The 13,308-nt window shown below is 44.6% G+C and overlaps 2 gene segments (V, D, J or C); both read left to right on the top strand.

The window, feature by feature from the left end:
- Positions 1–3,030: 3,030 nt before the first annotated feature.
- LOC130032379 (T cell receptor beta variable 5-1-like) lies at positions 3,031–3,597 on the top strand. The segment is given in 2 exon segments: positions 3,031–3,079; positions 3,209–3,597. Coding segments are annotated over 2 exon segments (438 nt in total).
- Positions 3,598–10,837: 7,240 nt separating this feature from the next.
- Positions 10,838–11,453, top strand: LOC130032378 (T cell receptor beta variable 5-1-like). The segment is given in 2 exon segments: positions 10,838–10,913; positions 11,038–11,453. Coding segments are annotated over 2 exon segments (465 nt in total).
- The last annotated feature ends 1,855 nt before the right edge of the window (positions 11,454–13,308 follow it).

Below are 13,308 nucleotides of genomic sequence, written 5' to 3'. Positions count from 1 at the left end.
TAGCCTTGAATTTATGGTGAAGATGACTTTGCAGAACTGCAAGGACACATGACTTTGAGTCAATGAATACAATTTTACTTTTGAAAAAGACAAAAGTCAACTGAGTAGTTTTCTTCCTTAATAGATTTTTCTATTAAAAAAAATCTACTAGTTTTTTTTTTTTTTTTTGCTTTTTGGGTCACACCTGGCGATGCACAGGGGTTACTCCTGGCTCTGCACTCAGGAGTTACTCCTGGCGGTGCTCAGGGGACCATATGGGATGCTGGGAATCGAACCCGGGTCAGCCGCGTGCAAGGCAAACGCCCTACCCACTGTGCTATTTCTCCAGCCCATCTACTAGATGTTTTAGATGCAAAAATCTTAGATGCAAAACTTTGTATCCAAGTGCTTTTCATTCTTAGTTGCAGTGGCCATTTCAGTATACAGAACAGATAAGAGTGATGATGCCCTTTTGGGTGGCAATGTCAACTCTTAGTTGATAAAAGAACATTCACTCTTTGGATAAGCATCGGAGGGTTGGATTGTACATCCATTTATCAGGTAGTACTGGAAAATCTACTTTTTTTTGTTTTTTTTTATAATTTATTTATTTATTGAATCACTGTGGGAAAAGTTACAGAGCTTTCAGGTTTAGGTCTCAGTCATGTAAATATCAAGCATATTTCCCTTTACCAATACTTATTTTTGACCGTGAACCCCAATAGAACCCCACCTCCCACCCCTCCCAATTCCTGTGAGGCAGATGAGTTCTAGTTAACACTCTATCTACTTTGACTAGATTAATTGTTTCGATAAAAGATGCACCATTATTATTTAGAGTTTACGACCCTCCCCAAATCAGACATGCTGAAAAAGTGTTGTGAAATGATTTGCTTTCTACAGCTGGGTTTTAAGAATTAAATGATGTCGTGCGGCCGCGATAGCGGTTTTGGATTTCTGCTATTTTACTTATTAACCCTGGAAGTATTTCTATTAAAAGTTAGATAGTTAAGAGATTGGTTTCTGTGCTCTGGAGTCGTGGCCGTGCCGGAGAGCCGCTCGTGGGGGGCAACTGGTGACCTCGGTAGGGCGTGAAGGACGGACCGGAACGCCCCCCTTCCCATGAGGTCCCTGCCGCCCCCACCCCCGGCTCAAACCTGCTGTCCACAAGGCTCCCGTGCGGCCGCCATCTTTCTTTCCAGAGAGTAGAGGGCGGAAAATCTAGTTTTAAATGACCCTTTCATTAAACAAATGAGATAAAAATCTACATACTATTATGATAGGATTTTCTTCACAATTTTCTTCATTTTCCCACGTAACAAGAGAAAGGATATTTTTGCATTTGAATTTTTATATAATGATGCTTACATTCAAAATGAGAGTGAAGTTTAAGCAGTGGTAAAACTACCTATGGACGAGGCTGGAGCAATAGCACAGCGGGTAGGGTGTTTGCCTTGCACACAGCCGACCCGGGTTCAATTCCCACATTCCCATATGGTCCCCCAAGCACCTCCAGGAGTGATTCCTGAGTGCAAAGCCAGGAGAAACCCCTGAGCATCACCAGGTGTGACCCAAAAAGCAAAAAAAAAAATAAATAAAATAAAAAACACAACTACCTATGGACAGCAAATTGGGTTATTTCAAGAATTCTTTATATATATTCATGTTCATACAAATTATATGCTCCCCATCTTTGCAAAGTACACTATTTGAACTTAGCCACTAACCAATTTAAATACAAAACATGGAGCTGTTGAATCTTACTGATCAAGAGAGGTTCTAGAAAATAATATTTACAAACGTATCCATGTTAGATGATGAGATTTTTTTTTTATCTGCCTGAGTGTTTTTGGTTTCTTCTGTCCATGGTAGCATGGATAGAAATTTCAATGGTGCCACAACTATTTCCTTCTTAACAAATCATTTCAATCACTGGCATCTACTCCTTAAGATTGTATTGGAAAAACAGCCTTAAATAACTCAGGCTAGCTGCTCCAGAAGTGGGTGTGTGGAGGTATGTCAGGGGTGTGTGTGGGGGGCGGGGGGGGTGTTGAAGTGAAAATCTGACCTTGGCTTAGATAATGAACGTGGACTGTGAGTCACATACAACAAGGTGCCCTAGAGGAGTCAGCGTGAGACAGCTCGGGAGAATGTAGGAAACCAGAAGACATTGAGGGCATTGGGGGCTGTGAAGGAGGGTGGTGATGGATTGCATACAGAGAGCCCCCAACCACAGCGTGAGACAGCCAGCACAGAACAGTGAGTTCTATGTAAAACCTTCATTCTTCATAACCTTGCCAACCTAAATGTAAATTGGCTTGTGTAGACCTGCTCGTTGCAGAGTGAACCTTTGTTCAGGGCCCAGAGTTGTCAGGGTAGCCTAAACTCTTGCCTGCATGAGTAAACTTCCTTTTCTTCTACCCTCCTTAGCCTGCAATCTTAACTCCTTGGGCTTTCTGCAAGGTGCCCTAGGGGAGTCAGAGCGAAACAGAGGAATGAGTTTCACTCACTGTTTCTGTGGGTAAACTGTTTAACTTGGCTGAGAAAATCCTGGTATATATAGGAGCTAATGGACACTGAAGATCTGGACAAGATTTACTCTGCAACAAGGATGCCATGTTAATAAACTCAGGGGAGGCATGGGTACTCAAGCATTGTATGACTGAAACACAAGCATGTACATATGTAACTCTATAACTGTACCTCATGGTGACTCACTAATAAAAAAAATTTTAAAAATAAATAAACTCATGGGGATCTTAAGGGGTAATAAAGAGATGGACGGCTAAGATTGGTGAATTTGGCTCCAGAGGTAAACAAATATGAGAACCATGCTTACCACCTGCCATCTTTTGTGGAGGGGCGATTGAAGTGAAGGGTTGCATAGAGAGTAGCCTGCCAACAGCACTACATGCTAGACAGCCCACAGGCAGAGGCTTATCACACAGTGACATCACACAGTGACCTCACAGCAGGGGCTCCTCTCAGCACCAGAAGGACAGATCTTGGAGCCTACCCTGCCCTAGGTGCTGTTTGGGCCCTGAGGCTGCCATGGGTTCCAGGCTCCTCTGCTGGGTGGCCCTTGGTCTCCTGGGAGCAGGTGAGTCTTGGGCACAGAGAGGGCCTGCGCTGTGCTTTGCCAGGCCTGGGAACCCCCTGCCCACCATGAGGTCTGCAGCAGGAGGCGCCCCTGTGCCTGCCTCAGCCCTTTCTCTCTGCTCCCCAACAGGCCCTGCAGATGCTGAGGTCACTCAAAGCCCCAGACACCTGGTCAAAGCAAGGAGGCAGCCAGTGACCCTGACATGCAACTATGAATCTGGGCATAATGCTGTGTACTGGTACCAACAAGCCCTGGGGAAGAGTCTTGACTTCCTTGTTTCATATTACACTGGGCAAGAGAATCAGAAAGGCAGCCTCCATGATCACTTCTCAGTCCAACAATTCACGAAGAACTCCAGCTCTAAGCTGAGCATAAGCTCCATGGAAGTGGCCGACTCTGCCCTGTACCTCTGTGCCAGCAGTCTCACAGCCCTGCCTGCTCAGCTGCCTCCAGCACAAAAACATCCCTGGCCACCCAGGAAGTGGCAGCAAGAGCAGGCAGCCATGCTGCAGGGCTGAGCTTGTGCAAAGGATAGTCTCTGTGCCCTTAAGTTTGGGGGGCAATTTTGTGTTCCAGGAGCAAAAGGGAAAAGTGTTCTCTCACCTATGTATATAGCAGAAGGGAAGGGCTTTTCCCTGTCACAGATCAAATCAATAGTGAGTGAATGTATTTATTTATTTATTTATTTATTTATTTATTGCTTTTTGGGTCACACCCAGCAATGCACAGAGGTTACTCCTGGCTCTGCACTCAGGAAATAACCCTGGCAGTGCTCAGGGGACCATAAGGGATACTGGGAATCAAACCCGGGTGGGCGCATGCAAGGCATAGCCCTACCCACGGTGCTATTGCTCCAGCCCCGAATGTATTTATTTTTAATTAAAATATGTGATTATTCTGCCTTCTCCAGATGGAACCCCAGTGACCATGAGCCTCTGCAAGCATAGCTCTGGCATGCAGGAACCAGGACATTTTTTCCAAACTACGCGGCCACTTATGTGGCCGCGCAACATCTCCTTATATACAAAGTGATCAATGGAAAGTAAATCATCCAACGTTTCTCCCTGAAAATCAGGCTTAACTCTTTTGCAAACCACAACACCTAAAAGGAGAGAGAGAACAGAGGGGAATTTCCTGCCACAGAGGCAGGGTGGTATGGAGGGGATGGGGGGTGGGAGGGATACTGGGATCTGTGGTGGTGGGAAATGGGCACTGGTGGAGGGATGGGTATTTTAAATAAACTTTTTTGAAATGTGATTATTCTAACAGTGGATTGTTAAAGCTAGTGAAGTACAAGCCCTTTTCTCTTATACTCTTCTCTGAGTCATGACGGAATTGGCTTCTGGTTCAGTCAATGAAGCACATCAAAGAGCTACTGGGATGCGAAATTGGAGTTTAGAGCTGTGCATTTGCCTCCACATCCCCTGGTGATGACCCTGCAGTCACATCTTTACACAAAGAGAGAAACCACCTGCAAGTCAGATCTTGTGTACTGGGAACTGGAAGCTCTAGTTCTTAGGGTCTGGTTCACCCAAGAGATGGGCAGAGAGAGAGAATCTCTCCCTGATCCACCCCCTCTGAGCCCAGTCTTCCTGCCTGCTCTGCCCTTGGTCCTGAGCAGACTCTGGGCACACTCGTGAGAGTCACTCAAGTATAGGATAACAGTGGTTTGTCCTTTCTTCACCCTTTCTCCTCCAAGGCAAAGAGCTTACATTTACTGAGTAACACACATAATAGTACTGGAGAAGCACTCCCATCTCTCTCTGGTACTCATCTTTAACTTCTCCTTTATTTTCTGCTTCTCTTTTCTGTTAACCACTCATTTCCCCTAATCAGAAAATGTTATTTGTAAAGTCAGATTCTTCATAGATCTGGATTTTGTATTTGTAAGTAAAATGTTGCTTTTTTTCAGCAGGTAGGATGTTTGCCTTGCATGAGGCCAATTAGGGTTCGATTCCTCCGCCCCTCTCGGAGAGCCCAGCAAGCTACTAAGAGTATCCTGCCTGCATGGCAGAGCCTGGCAAGCTCCCTGTGGAGTGTTCAATATGCCAAAAACAGCAACAAGTCTCACAATGGAGACATTACTGGTGCCTGCTCAAGCAAATCGATGAACAAAGGGAAGACAGTGCTACAGTGCTATGTCCTTTGCATAGTTTACTTTAGAGCAATGTCCTTTTTGTATAGACACAAGAAGACAGTTTATGCTATGCTTTTGTAACTTGGGAGTTAACTGAAGCTGAATATTTACTCCTAGGCATGTATTATATTTATTCAACTTAAGCCTCAGTTGCCCTTAATTCTTAGCACCCTCGAAGCAGGGTTCCAACAAAGGGACTTGGATGAACCCAGAGAAAGCTGTAACCTACTTTGGCATCAAAATGAGACAGCCAAGTATTGATAATCAGTTAAGAGCATGGTCATGGACAAATACTGTTGTGACCCAAAGAGAAGTGACTGGACAAGGACGCTGCAGATATTAGGACAGACTAATCTGGCCTGAACACTGTAGTCTGGGATCTATAGCAAGATGTCCCCAGGAGGGCCACCCTATAAGCTTAATATATCTCTACTGTGTCCATACAAAATAAGTAGAAAGATTATTAAGTAAATCTAAAATGATTGTTTATGACTAAGGAAAGGAGAAATATGCCCTTACACTGAAATTCTGCCCTTGAGTAGATCACCTAGCAAGAGGAGATCTCTGTCTTAGAAGAGCTTTCCCTGAAGGAAGGGCTTTCATTTTTTTTTTTTTTTTGCTTTTTGGGTCACACCTGGTGATGCACAGGGGTTATTCCTGGCTCTGCACTCAGGAGTTACTCCTGGTGGTGCTCAGGGGACCATATGGGATGCTGGGAATAGAACCCAGGTCAGCCGCATGCAAGGCAAAAGTCCTACCCGCTGTGCTATTTCTCCAGCCCCAGCTTTCATATGTTGACCATGCTATTTCACCTATGTGGAATTGGGTGTGGGGAGAGTAGCATGGGTGAAAGTTGGGTACTGGGGCTGGAGCGATAGCATAATGGGTATGGAGTTTGCCTTGCACTCAGATTACCTGGGTTCTATTCCCAACATCTCATATGGTCCCTGGAGCACCGCCTGGAGTAACTCTTGAGTGCAGAGCCAGGAGAAACCCCTTGTTTTTTTGTCACCAGGTGTGACAAAAAAAAAAAAAAAGAAAAATTGGGTACTGGAAAGAGGGGCAGTGTGAGACAGGTATGGGGGTCTCAGTGAGACTGGAGTAGGCACACGGGGAGAATGGAATAAATGGTGGAACCGAGATTAATATAAATGGTGACTGATCACCAACCAGCATGGAGGCCATGTTCCCTACTTCGTGCGTCTGTTGGTGGCAGTGGCAGGCTGGGGTGGGGAAGCGGCTCATGGCCACCTAATGCACATGGCGAGCCCACACACACACACAACTATTATTGAACACACATACTCAAGAATGGACCAGGTTCCATGGCAGAAACTGTGCCTATAGGGACACTCCAGGTCCTCCCCTGTTTCTCACATTCCTATCTCCGTTTGTTCTCTCTCTCTCTCTCTCTCTCTCTCTCTCTCTCTCTCTCTCTCTCTCTCTCTCTCTCTCTCTCTTCTTCCCTACCTCTCTAGATCTCCAGGGCTGCTCCCTAAGCCAGTCTGGGATAGAGAGTTCTGCCCAGAGGTGCCAGTACATGCGAGAGGGACGGCTGGATTGAAACAAAGAACAAAAGCCCATCTTTCCTAGAGCTACATGATAAGTGGACATGGTTTCCAAGGTCATAGTGAATTTGAGGGACACAACAGCAGAATAGTGAACCAAGCAACATATATGTTTGCAACCACATTCAGTATTTCTGGATTCCCTTATATTTGCTATATCATTAGTACCATCAATTTTACAAGATGTGGAAATAGTATGCAGCCAACGAAATCAGCATTTTTCACTGACCTACCACTGTCCCTTCCCTTCATCTTCCCACCTCTTTGCACCGGTGTCAGCACTTCCTCTGCTCCTGCTGCATTGCACAGCATCCCTCCTATTGAATACAGCAGACTTAAAGAACTATGAATTCTCACGTGGTGATCGTCTGTGTCTGAGGCTCAGCAGGTGGTTGGATACCCAAGAGAAAATCCATAGCAGGTTCAGAGACAGTTTCAACCCCATGGTTTCAGAAATCAAATCAGAAGAGGACTCAAGACCTGGGACGCAGGAGTCAAGGCACCGGGAGCACATATGCTTCTTTCTAAATTGAACATATGAGACATATTTGCATGAATAAATCTGGAGCATTATGAAAATGACACCGTGTGATTGAAATATCTATGTCACAGATTGGCAAAGAAAATGACAAGGAATCTCATTTCAGACAATACATGACAATGTATTCTTCATTGAAAGCAGCCCATTTGTGCATGAATTTTCACTTTCCCTGAGCAAAGACTGGGCCTTGGCACAGGCGTTGGGAAGGGTGGGCTCAGACAGGAAGGTGACACCTCATGATGTGTTCATAAGGAGCCTGTCCCCCCTCATCACCACACACACAGCAGACACTCCTCTCCCCTGTCCTTGCCATGAGTGCCCTGCTGCTGTACTGTGTGATCCTCTGGATGCTGTAGCCAGGTGATGCCTGGGTAAGGTCCCTTCATCATGAAAATGTCCCCATCCCATGCTCAGCCTTTGCTGTGTCTGCAGCATTGACTTCTTCTTCCACAGGTTCGGGGCAGGCAGATTCTCAGAGTAAACAGCTTGGAGCCCTGCATTTTCAGTCATGCTCTGCGAACTCACTTGTGCTGAGGTTCTGTGGGGAGTCTGAGCCAGACTGGCTAAGACTAGAGCTTGGGGTGGAAATGGCTTTTTCTTTGCTATCTTGTATTCACAGCTATCAAACTTTTTTCCCAGTATTGTTCTTTTGGACACCTTCGAACCTGTCACTGGTTCACACAGTCTGACCTCTACCTCCAGGAATAAGCTGGGAGTCTTTGGCTTCTTTTATATTTCTAAGTGCATAGCAATGTCTCCTTGAAAAACAAATGAACCAGGCCCTAAAATAAAGGGTATTCTAGAAAACGTGACTCTAATTACTCAGCAAGGTAAGTTTCCAATCTAGAACAGCATGGACTCACAAAATTGGAGCTCAGCAACTCTGATCAGATGACAGATGAGAGTTTCATCCTTGGAGTTGAGGGATTAGGCATAAGATCTGGGGTGATAGCAGAATAGAGATGCTTGTCCCAAGAGTATACGTGAAAGGCCAGAGAAATTTACAGTGGGTATGGCACTTGCTTTGCATGTAGCCCTCATGGATTTGATCCCCAGCATCTGGTATGGTTCGCAGGCACTGAAACTGTTACAGGAGTGATCGCTGAGTGAAGAGCCAGGAATGAACCCTAAGGATTGCAAGTTGTAGTCCCAAACAAAACAAAACTTAAAAAAGAAAAGAATAGGGGCTGGATAGATAGTACAGCAGATAGTACAGCAGATTGCCTTACACATGGCCAACACAGGTTCGATTTCCAGTGTCCCTGAGCACCGCCAGGAGTAATTCCTGAATGTAAAGCCAGGAGGCAACTCCTGTGCATTGCCACGTGTGATCCAAAAAGCAAAAAAAAGTTTAAAAAAAAAAGAGAGAAAAGAATATACTTGATTCCTGACAAGATTTGAGCAGAGAGCCAAAAGAGACAAAAGTATGTCAAATAATTTTATCTCAAGGCTTCTAGGATCTCAAGGCTTCTAGGATGAAGTTACAACACAGCAAATATCAAAGTCCCTGGTCCCATCTGCTCTGTGATCACAGCTGGAAAAATGGCCTCTCTGCACATTTTCTCCTGGGCAAGTCATATCTAGCAGACTCAATGTGTGACTCATAGAGCACATTAATGAATAAAATCCAGAATATTTGATTTTAAAATAATATTGTTGCTTTGTAAAAGTCAGAAAGAAGTATGGGGGGAAATACTTCCGGCTAGTTTTCAATTGGCTGGTGATGGAAGGTAGCTTTTTGTGTCCTGTGACTGCATGTTGAGTTTCATAGTAGGAATTTAGTATTTTCTAGAGCAGAGAGCCGCTCTTGGAGAGCCTGGAAAGATACCGAGAGTATCCCGCTGGCACGGCAGAGCCTGGCAAACTCCCCAGAGCATTTTCAATATGCCAAAAACAGTATCAATAATGGGTCTCATTCCCCTGACCCTAAAAGAGCCTCCAATATGCCAGCATTGGGAAAGATGAGTAAGAGGTTGCTGAAATCTCAGGGCTGGGACAAATGGAGACGTTACTGGTGCCCACTAGAGTAAATCGATGAACAATGGGATGACAGTGATAAAGTGATACAGTAGAAATTCAGAATACTTGAGGGTGAATTTGTCCCTCCACAGCTGAGATGTCAGTCTTAGTTTATAAAGGAACATTCACTTGTTGAACAAACATCAGAGGTTGTGTGAAATCATAGTCAACTCCTATGGGACTAACACAGTTATAGTCTATTCTCCAACCCGGATAACTATAAAGTCAACATATAAATTTCTGATAACTAGTTCAATTCCTCCGCCCCTCTCGGAGAGCCCGGCAAGCTACCGAGAGTATTCGATATGCCAAACACAGTAACAACAAAGTCTCCAATGGAGATGTTACTGGGCCCGCTCAGGCAAATCGACGATCAAAGGGAGGGCCTTTACTTTACCTTTACCTTTAGGATATTTTAAGTTCTGCATGAAGGGAAATGGGTCAGAAGAGATGTTTAATATTAGGAATATTATCTATCCAGGCAATGAGAACAAAAGGTCAGTCCTAGATGAATTTGCCTAAATTATAATAAAATCCAACTAAGTTGGCTGATAGGAATTCAAAGATCAATGAATTTAGAAAAATAAATGCAAAATACATGATCATTCTTCATAGAGTGAACTACCTGAAACGTAGAAATGGTTTAAATATCTAAACTTGACATTTGTAATTGAGAGGTTGGGAGCAGCTTTGGAAGATAGGAATCCTACATGCTCACAGTTGAGACAATTTATTTTCATGGTCTGAATTCCTCTGTTTGGTCTCTTTGCATCTAGCATAGGACTTACAATGATGCAACAATAAATCTCATTACCAAAACATTCCTTTAGAAATCTTTGCCTCCAAAGACTTAACAGTGGATTGTGAGATGATCCAACTGGGAAAGCAGAAAAATGATACTTGAAAGGGAGTAACTTGGGAGTTGGTGGAGAGGGGCTTTGAGGAACTTTCTGCACTTGAATTGGACACATGTGAATCCATTAGGCTGAATTACAGGCCACTAGGAGGCGGTATACACCCACAAACTGCAATGGGATTTCCTCCCTCCAAGGAAGGAAACTGTCATGGGTTCAGGAGAAAAACAGATTTTTGTGGCAGACGAGGCAGGTGGTTTGGCTTCACCAGAAGATTCTGGAATGTACACAAGCTAACCCAGCCTCCTAAGCCCTCGGAGTGCAAATGCATCAGGAACCTCAGTCAAGAGCAGAGAAGCTGGGCCAGAAATGGAGGGAAAAGGAGCCGGGGCAGCTGGAATAAGAAATTGGGGTCAGACAAAGCAGGTTCGAGAATAAGGTTCATGGAAGGAAAGGCAGTCACCTTACTTTGAAAGACTTCACAGTAGGAAATGACATCTAGAATCTCCTGACAGGTAAATGGTGCCCCAGACCAGGACCCAGACTTCAGGCAGGGCACATAACACAGAGACATCACACAGTGACATCACAGAGTGACATCAGCACCAGGAGGACAGAGCTTGGAGCCTGCCCTCCCCTAGGGGCTGTCTGGGCCTTGAGGTTGCCATGGGCTCCAGGCTCCTCTACTGGGTGGCTCTTGGGCTCCTGGGAGCAGGTGAGTCCTGGGTACAGGGGGGGCCTGGGCTGTGCTTAGCCAGGCCTGGGAACCCCCTGCCCACCATGCTTAGCAGGAGGTGCCCCTGTGTCTGCCTCAGCCCTTTCTCTCTGCTCCCCAACAGGCCCTGCGGATGCTGAGGTCACTCAAAGCCCCAGACACCTGGTCAAAGCAAGGAGTCAGCCAGTGACCCTGACATGCAACTATAAATCCGGGCATGACTCTGTGTACTGGTACCAACAGGGCATGGACCACGGCCTCAAGTTCCTCATTCAGTATTACAGTGGGGAGGAGAGAGAAAAAGGAGACATCCCAGCTCACTTTTCAGTCCAACAATTCATGAAGAACTCCAGCTCTAAGTTGAGCGTGAGCTCCGTGGAAGTGGCCGACTCTGCCCTGTACCTCTGTGCCAGCAGCTTATCACAGCCCTGCCTGCTCAGCTGCCTCCTGCACAAAAACACCCCTGGACAGCCCAGGAAGTGGCAGTGTGGGAGGCTGCCAGCCAGCAGTGCCCAGACTATAAGGACATTCCCTTTATGATGGTATCTGAGAATGGCTTTAATTCTCCAGAGTCAAGCAGGAAAAGAGTTTTACCAGTTTATACGCATGAAAGGAAGTAACTTTCCCAGGTACATTTTTCAGGACTGGAGGAAAAGGAATCAAACACTTTTGCTATTCCTCAGTAGTCATGTTCCCCTAACCTCCTCCTATTGACAGTTCCCTAACTTGGTTTCCTGTTTATAGTTCCAGATTAGCAGAACTGGGAACATCTGAATCCTAAGTGATTTTCTACAATCTCTCCCCTGACAACCTCAAGGAATATACAATACCAGGTAAAAAAGATATCCTGATGCTTAACACCAAAAGAAGGAACAATAAAATCCAAGACCTATCCCTAGGTGTCACATGGACAGAGACCCTGTGACCTCTATCCAGGGGATCAGAGGCTGATGGATCCCAGATATGCTTTCTCAGGTACACAGCAGTGTGAATGGAATTTCCATCTGCAATGGAAAGAACTCCCTTCTGCACATGAGACAGTGGCCACAAGAAGATGTGACATCAGTGATCCTTACTGTCTGTTCAGTACACATTCAAGGGACCATTTTTTTTGTACCAAGTATTGCATTATATGAAATAATTAGTGACAATACACATATTTCCTGACCTGGAGAGTTTTATGGTTTATAATAGCCAGTGTGTAATTATTCCCCTCTTGATCTCTGTGGTACTCTGGACACTACTTCCCACATATACTGGTCAATTACTGAGCTACCAAATAGTTCCAAGAATATAGTTGCAAAGGATCAAAATAGTGTTTTTATGTCTGGTATTGTTCCTCACATATCTGTTCACCTCTCTCAGTGGATTATCTGCTTGTACTACAGTTGGCAGGTGACCCTCTCACTGATTTGACATGACACAAATCAAAATGAGTCCAAAAGTTTTGGTTATCAACAATGAAGTATGGCTGCCAGACATTCATATAAGGTGGAGGAATTTTTACAACAGGTACAAAAGCAAATCAGAAAATATTACAGAGTATGTGGCATATGGGTTTGGTGTAAGGACTGGAGACCCATAAGGCAACTCACTTTTCCTCTGCATATTAGACGTAAATTCACAAATTAATCCAGTGAATTATGAAAGTTAAACCACATGGCTGAATTATAAGCAATTCACCAGCTGTCTCAAAAGAGAAACAAGGAACTATGTCAATTTTACTCTTGGGCCAGAGAGATAGTAAAGGTAGGAAGGTGCTTGTCTTTCCTGCAATGACACCATATATGATCAATCTCTGAAACCACTTACAATCCCCCTAGTTCTAAATAATGGGGATCCGTGAGCACAAAAAAATAAACCAAAGCAAAACTCCCCAAATAAAATAAAATAAAATAAAATAACACTATTCATTCTAAGAACCTCACTGGATATTATTTTTATTTGACCCTGTTGAGAAGGGGCCTAGTTTGGAACACAGACAGGAAGATAACAAACACTTCAGAACAACCTCTGAAGAGTACGGACATATCAGCAACATATACACATTCTCCTTCTTCTTTGCTCTGCCATGAGCAAGGGGCCAGAGGATGTGATGGCATTTCAAATACATCCTTGGGTCAGTTCTGTTATAACCAAGGAAACATGACAGTTTGCCTAAATAAAAAATTTTGTGATGGATATGATCCGCACAATGACCTGATAACAAACCAAAATCCAATCACCAGAGATGAGTGGGTAACATATCTGTCTTATGGCATTGTGGGACAATGTGGTAAAGAAGTTCACGCCATGCATAAACTTGACCCTCTAACTGGAAAGTGTCGACTGTGCAGTGGCCTACAAAATGAGATCATTGAAAGATGGTTTCCCAAGATAGTCTTCCCTGCATGCA

This window comes from Sorex fumeus, unplaced genomic scaffold, assembly GCF_029834395.1.
Source record: "Sorex fumeus unplaced genomic scaffold, SorFum_2.1 ptg000048l, whole genome shotgun sequence".
In the NCBI taxonomy this organism is placed as follows: domain Eukaryota; kingdom Metazoa; phylum Chordata; class Mammalia; order Eulipotyphla; family Soricidae; genus Sorex; species Sorex fumeus.
Note: the sequence above shows the minus strand (reverse complement) of the source record. Positions and strands in the feature narration are given on the sequence as shown.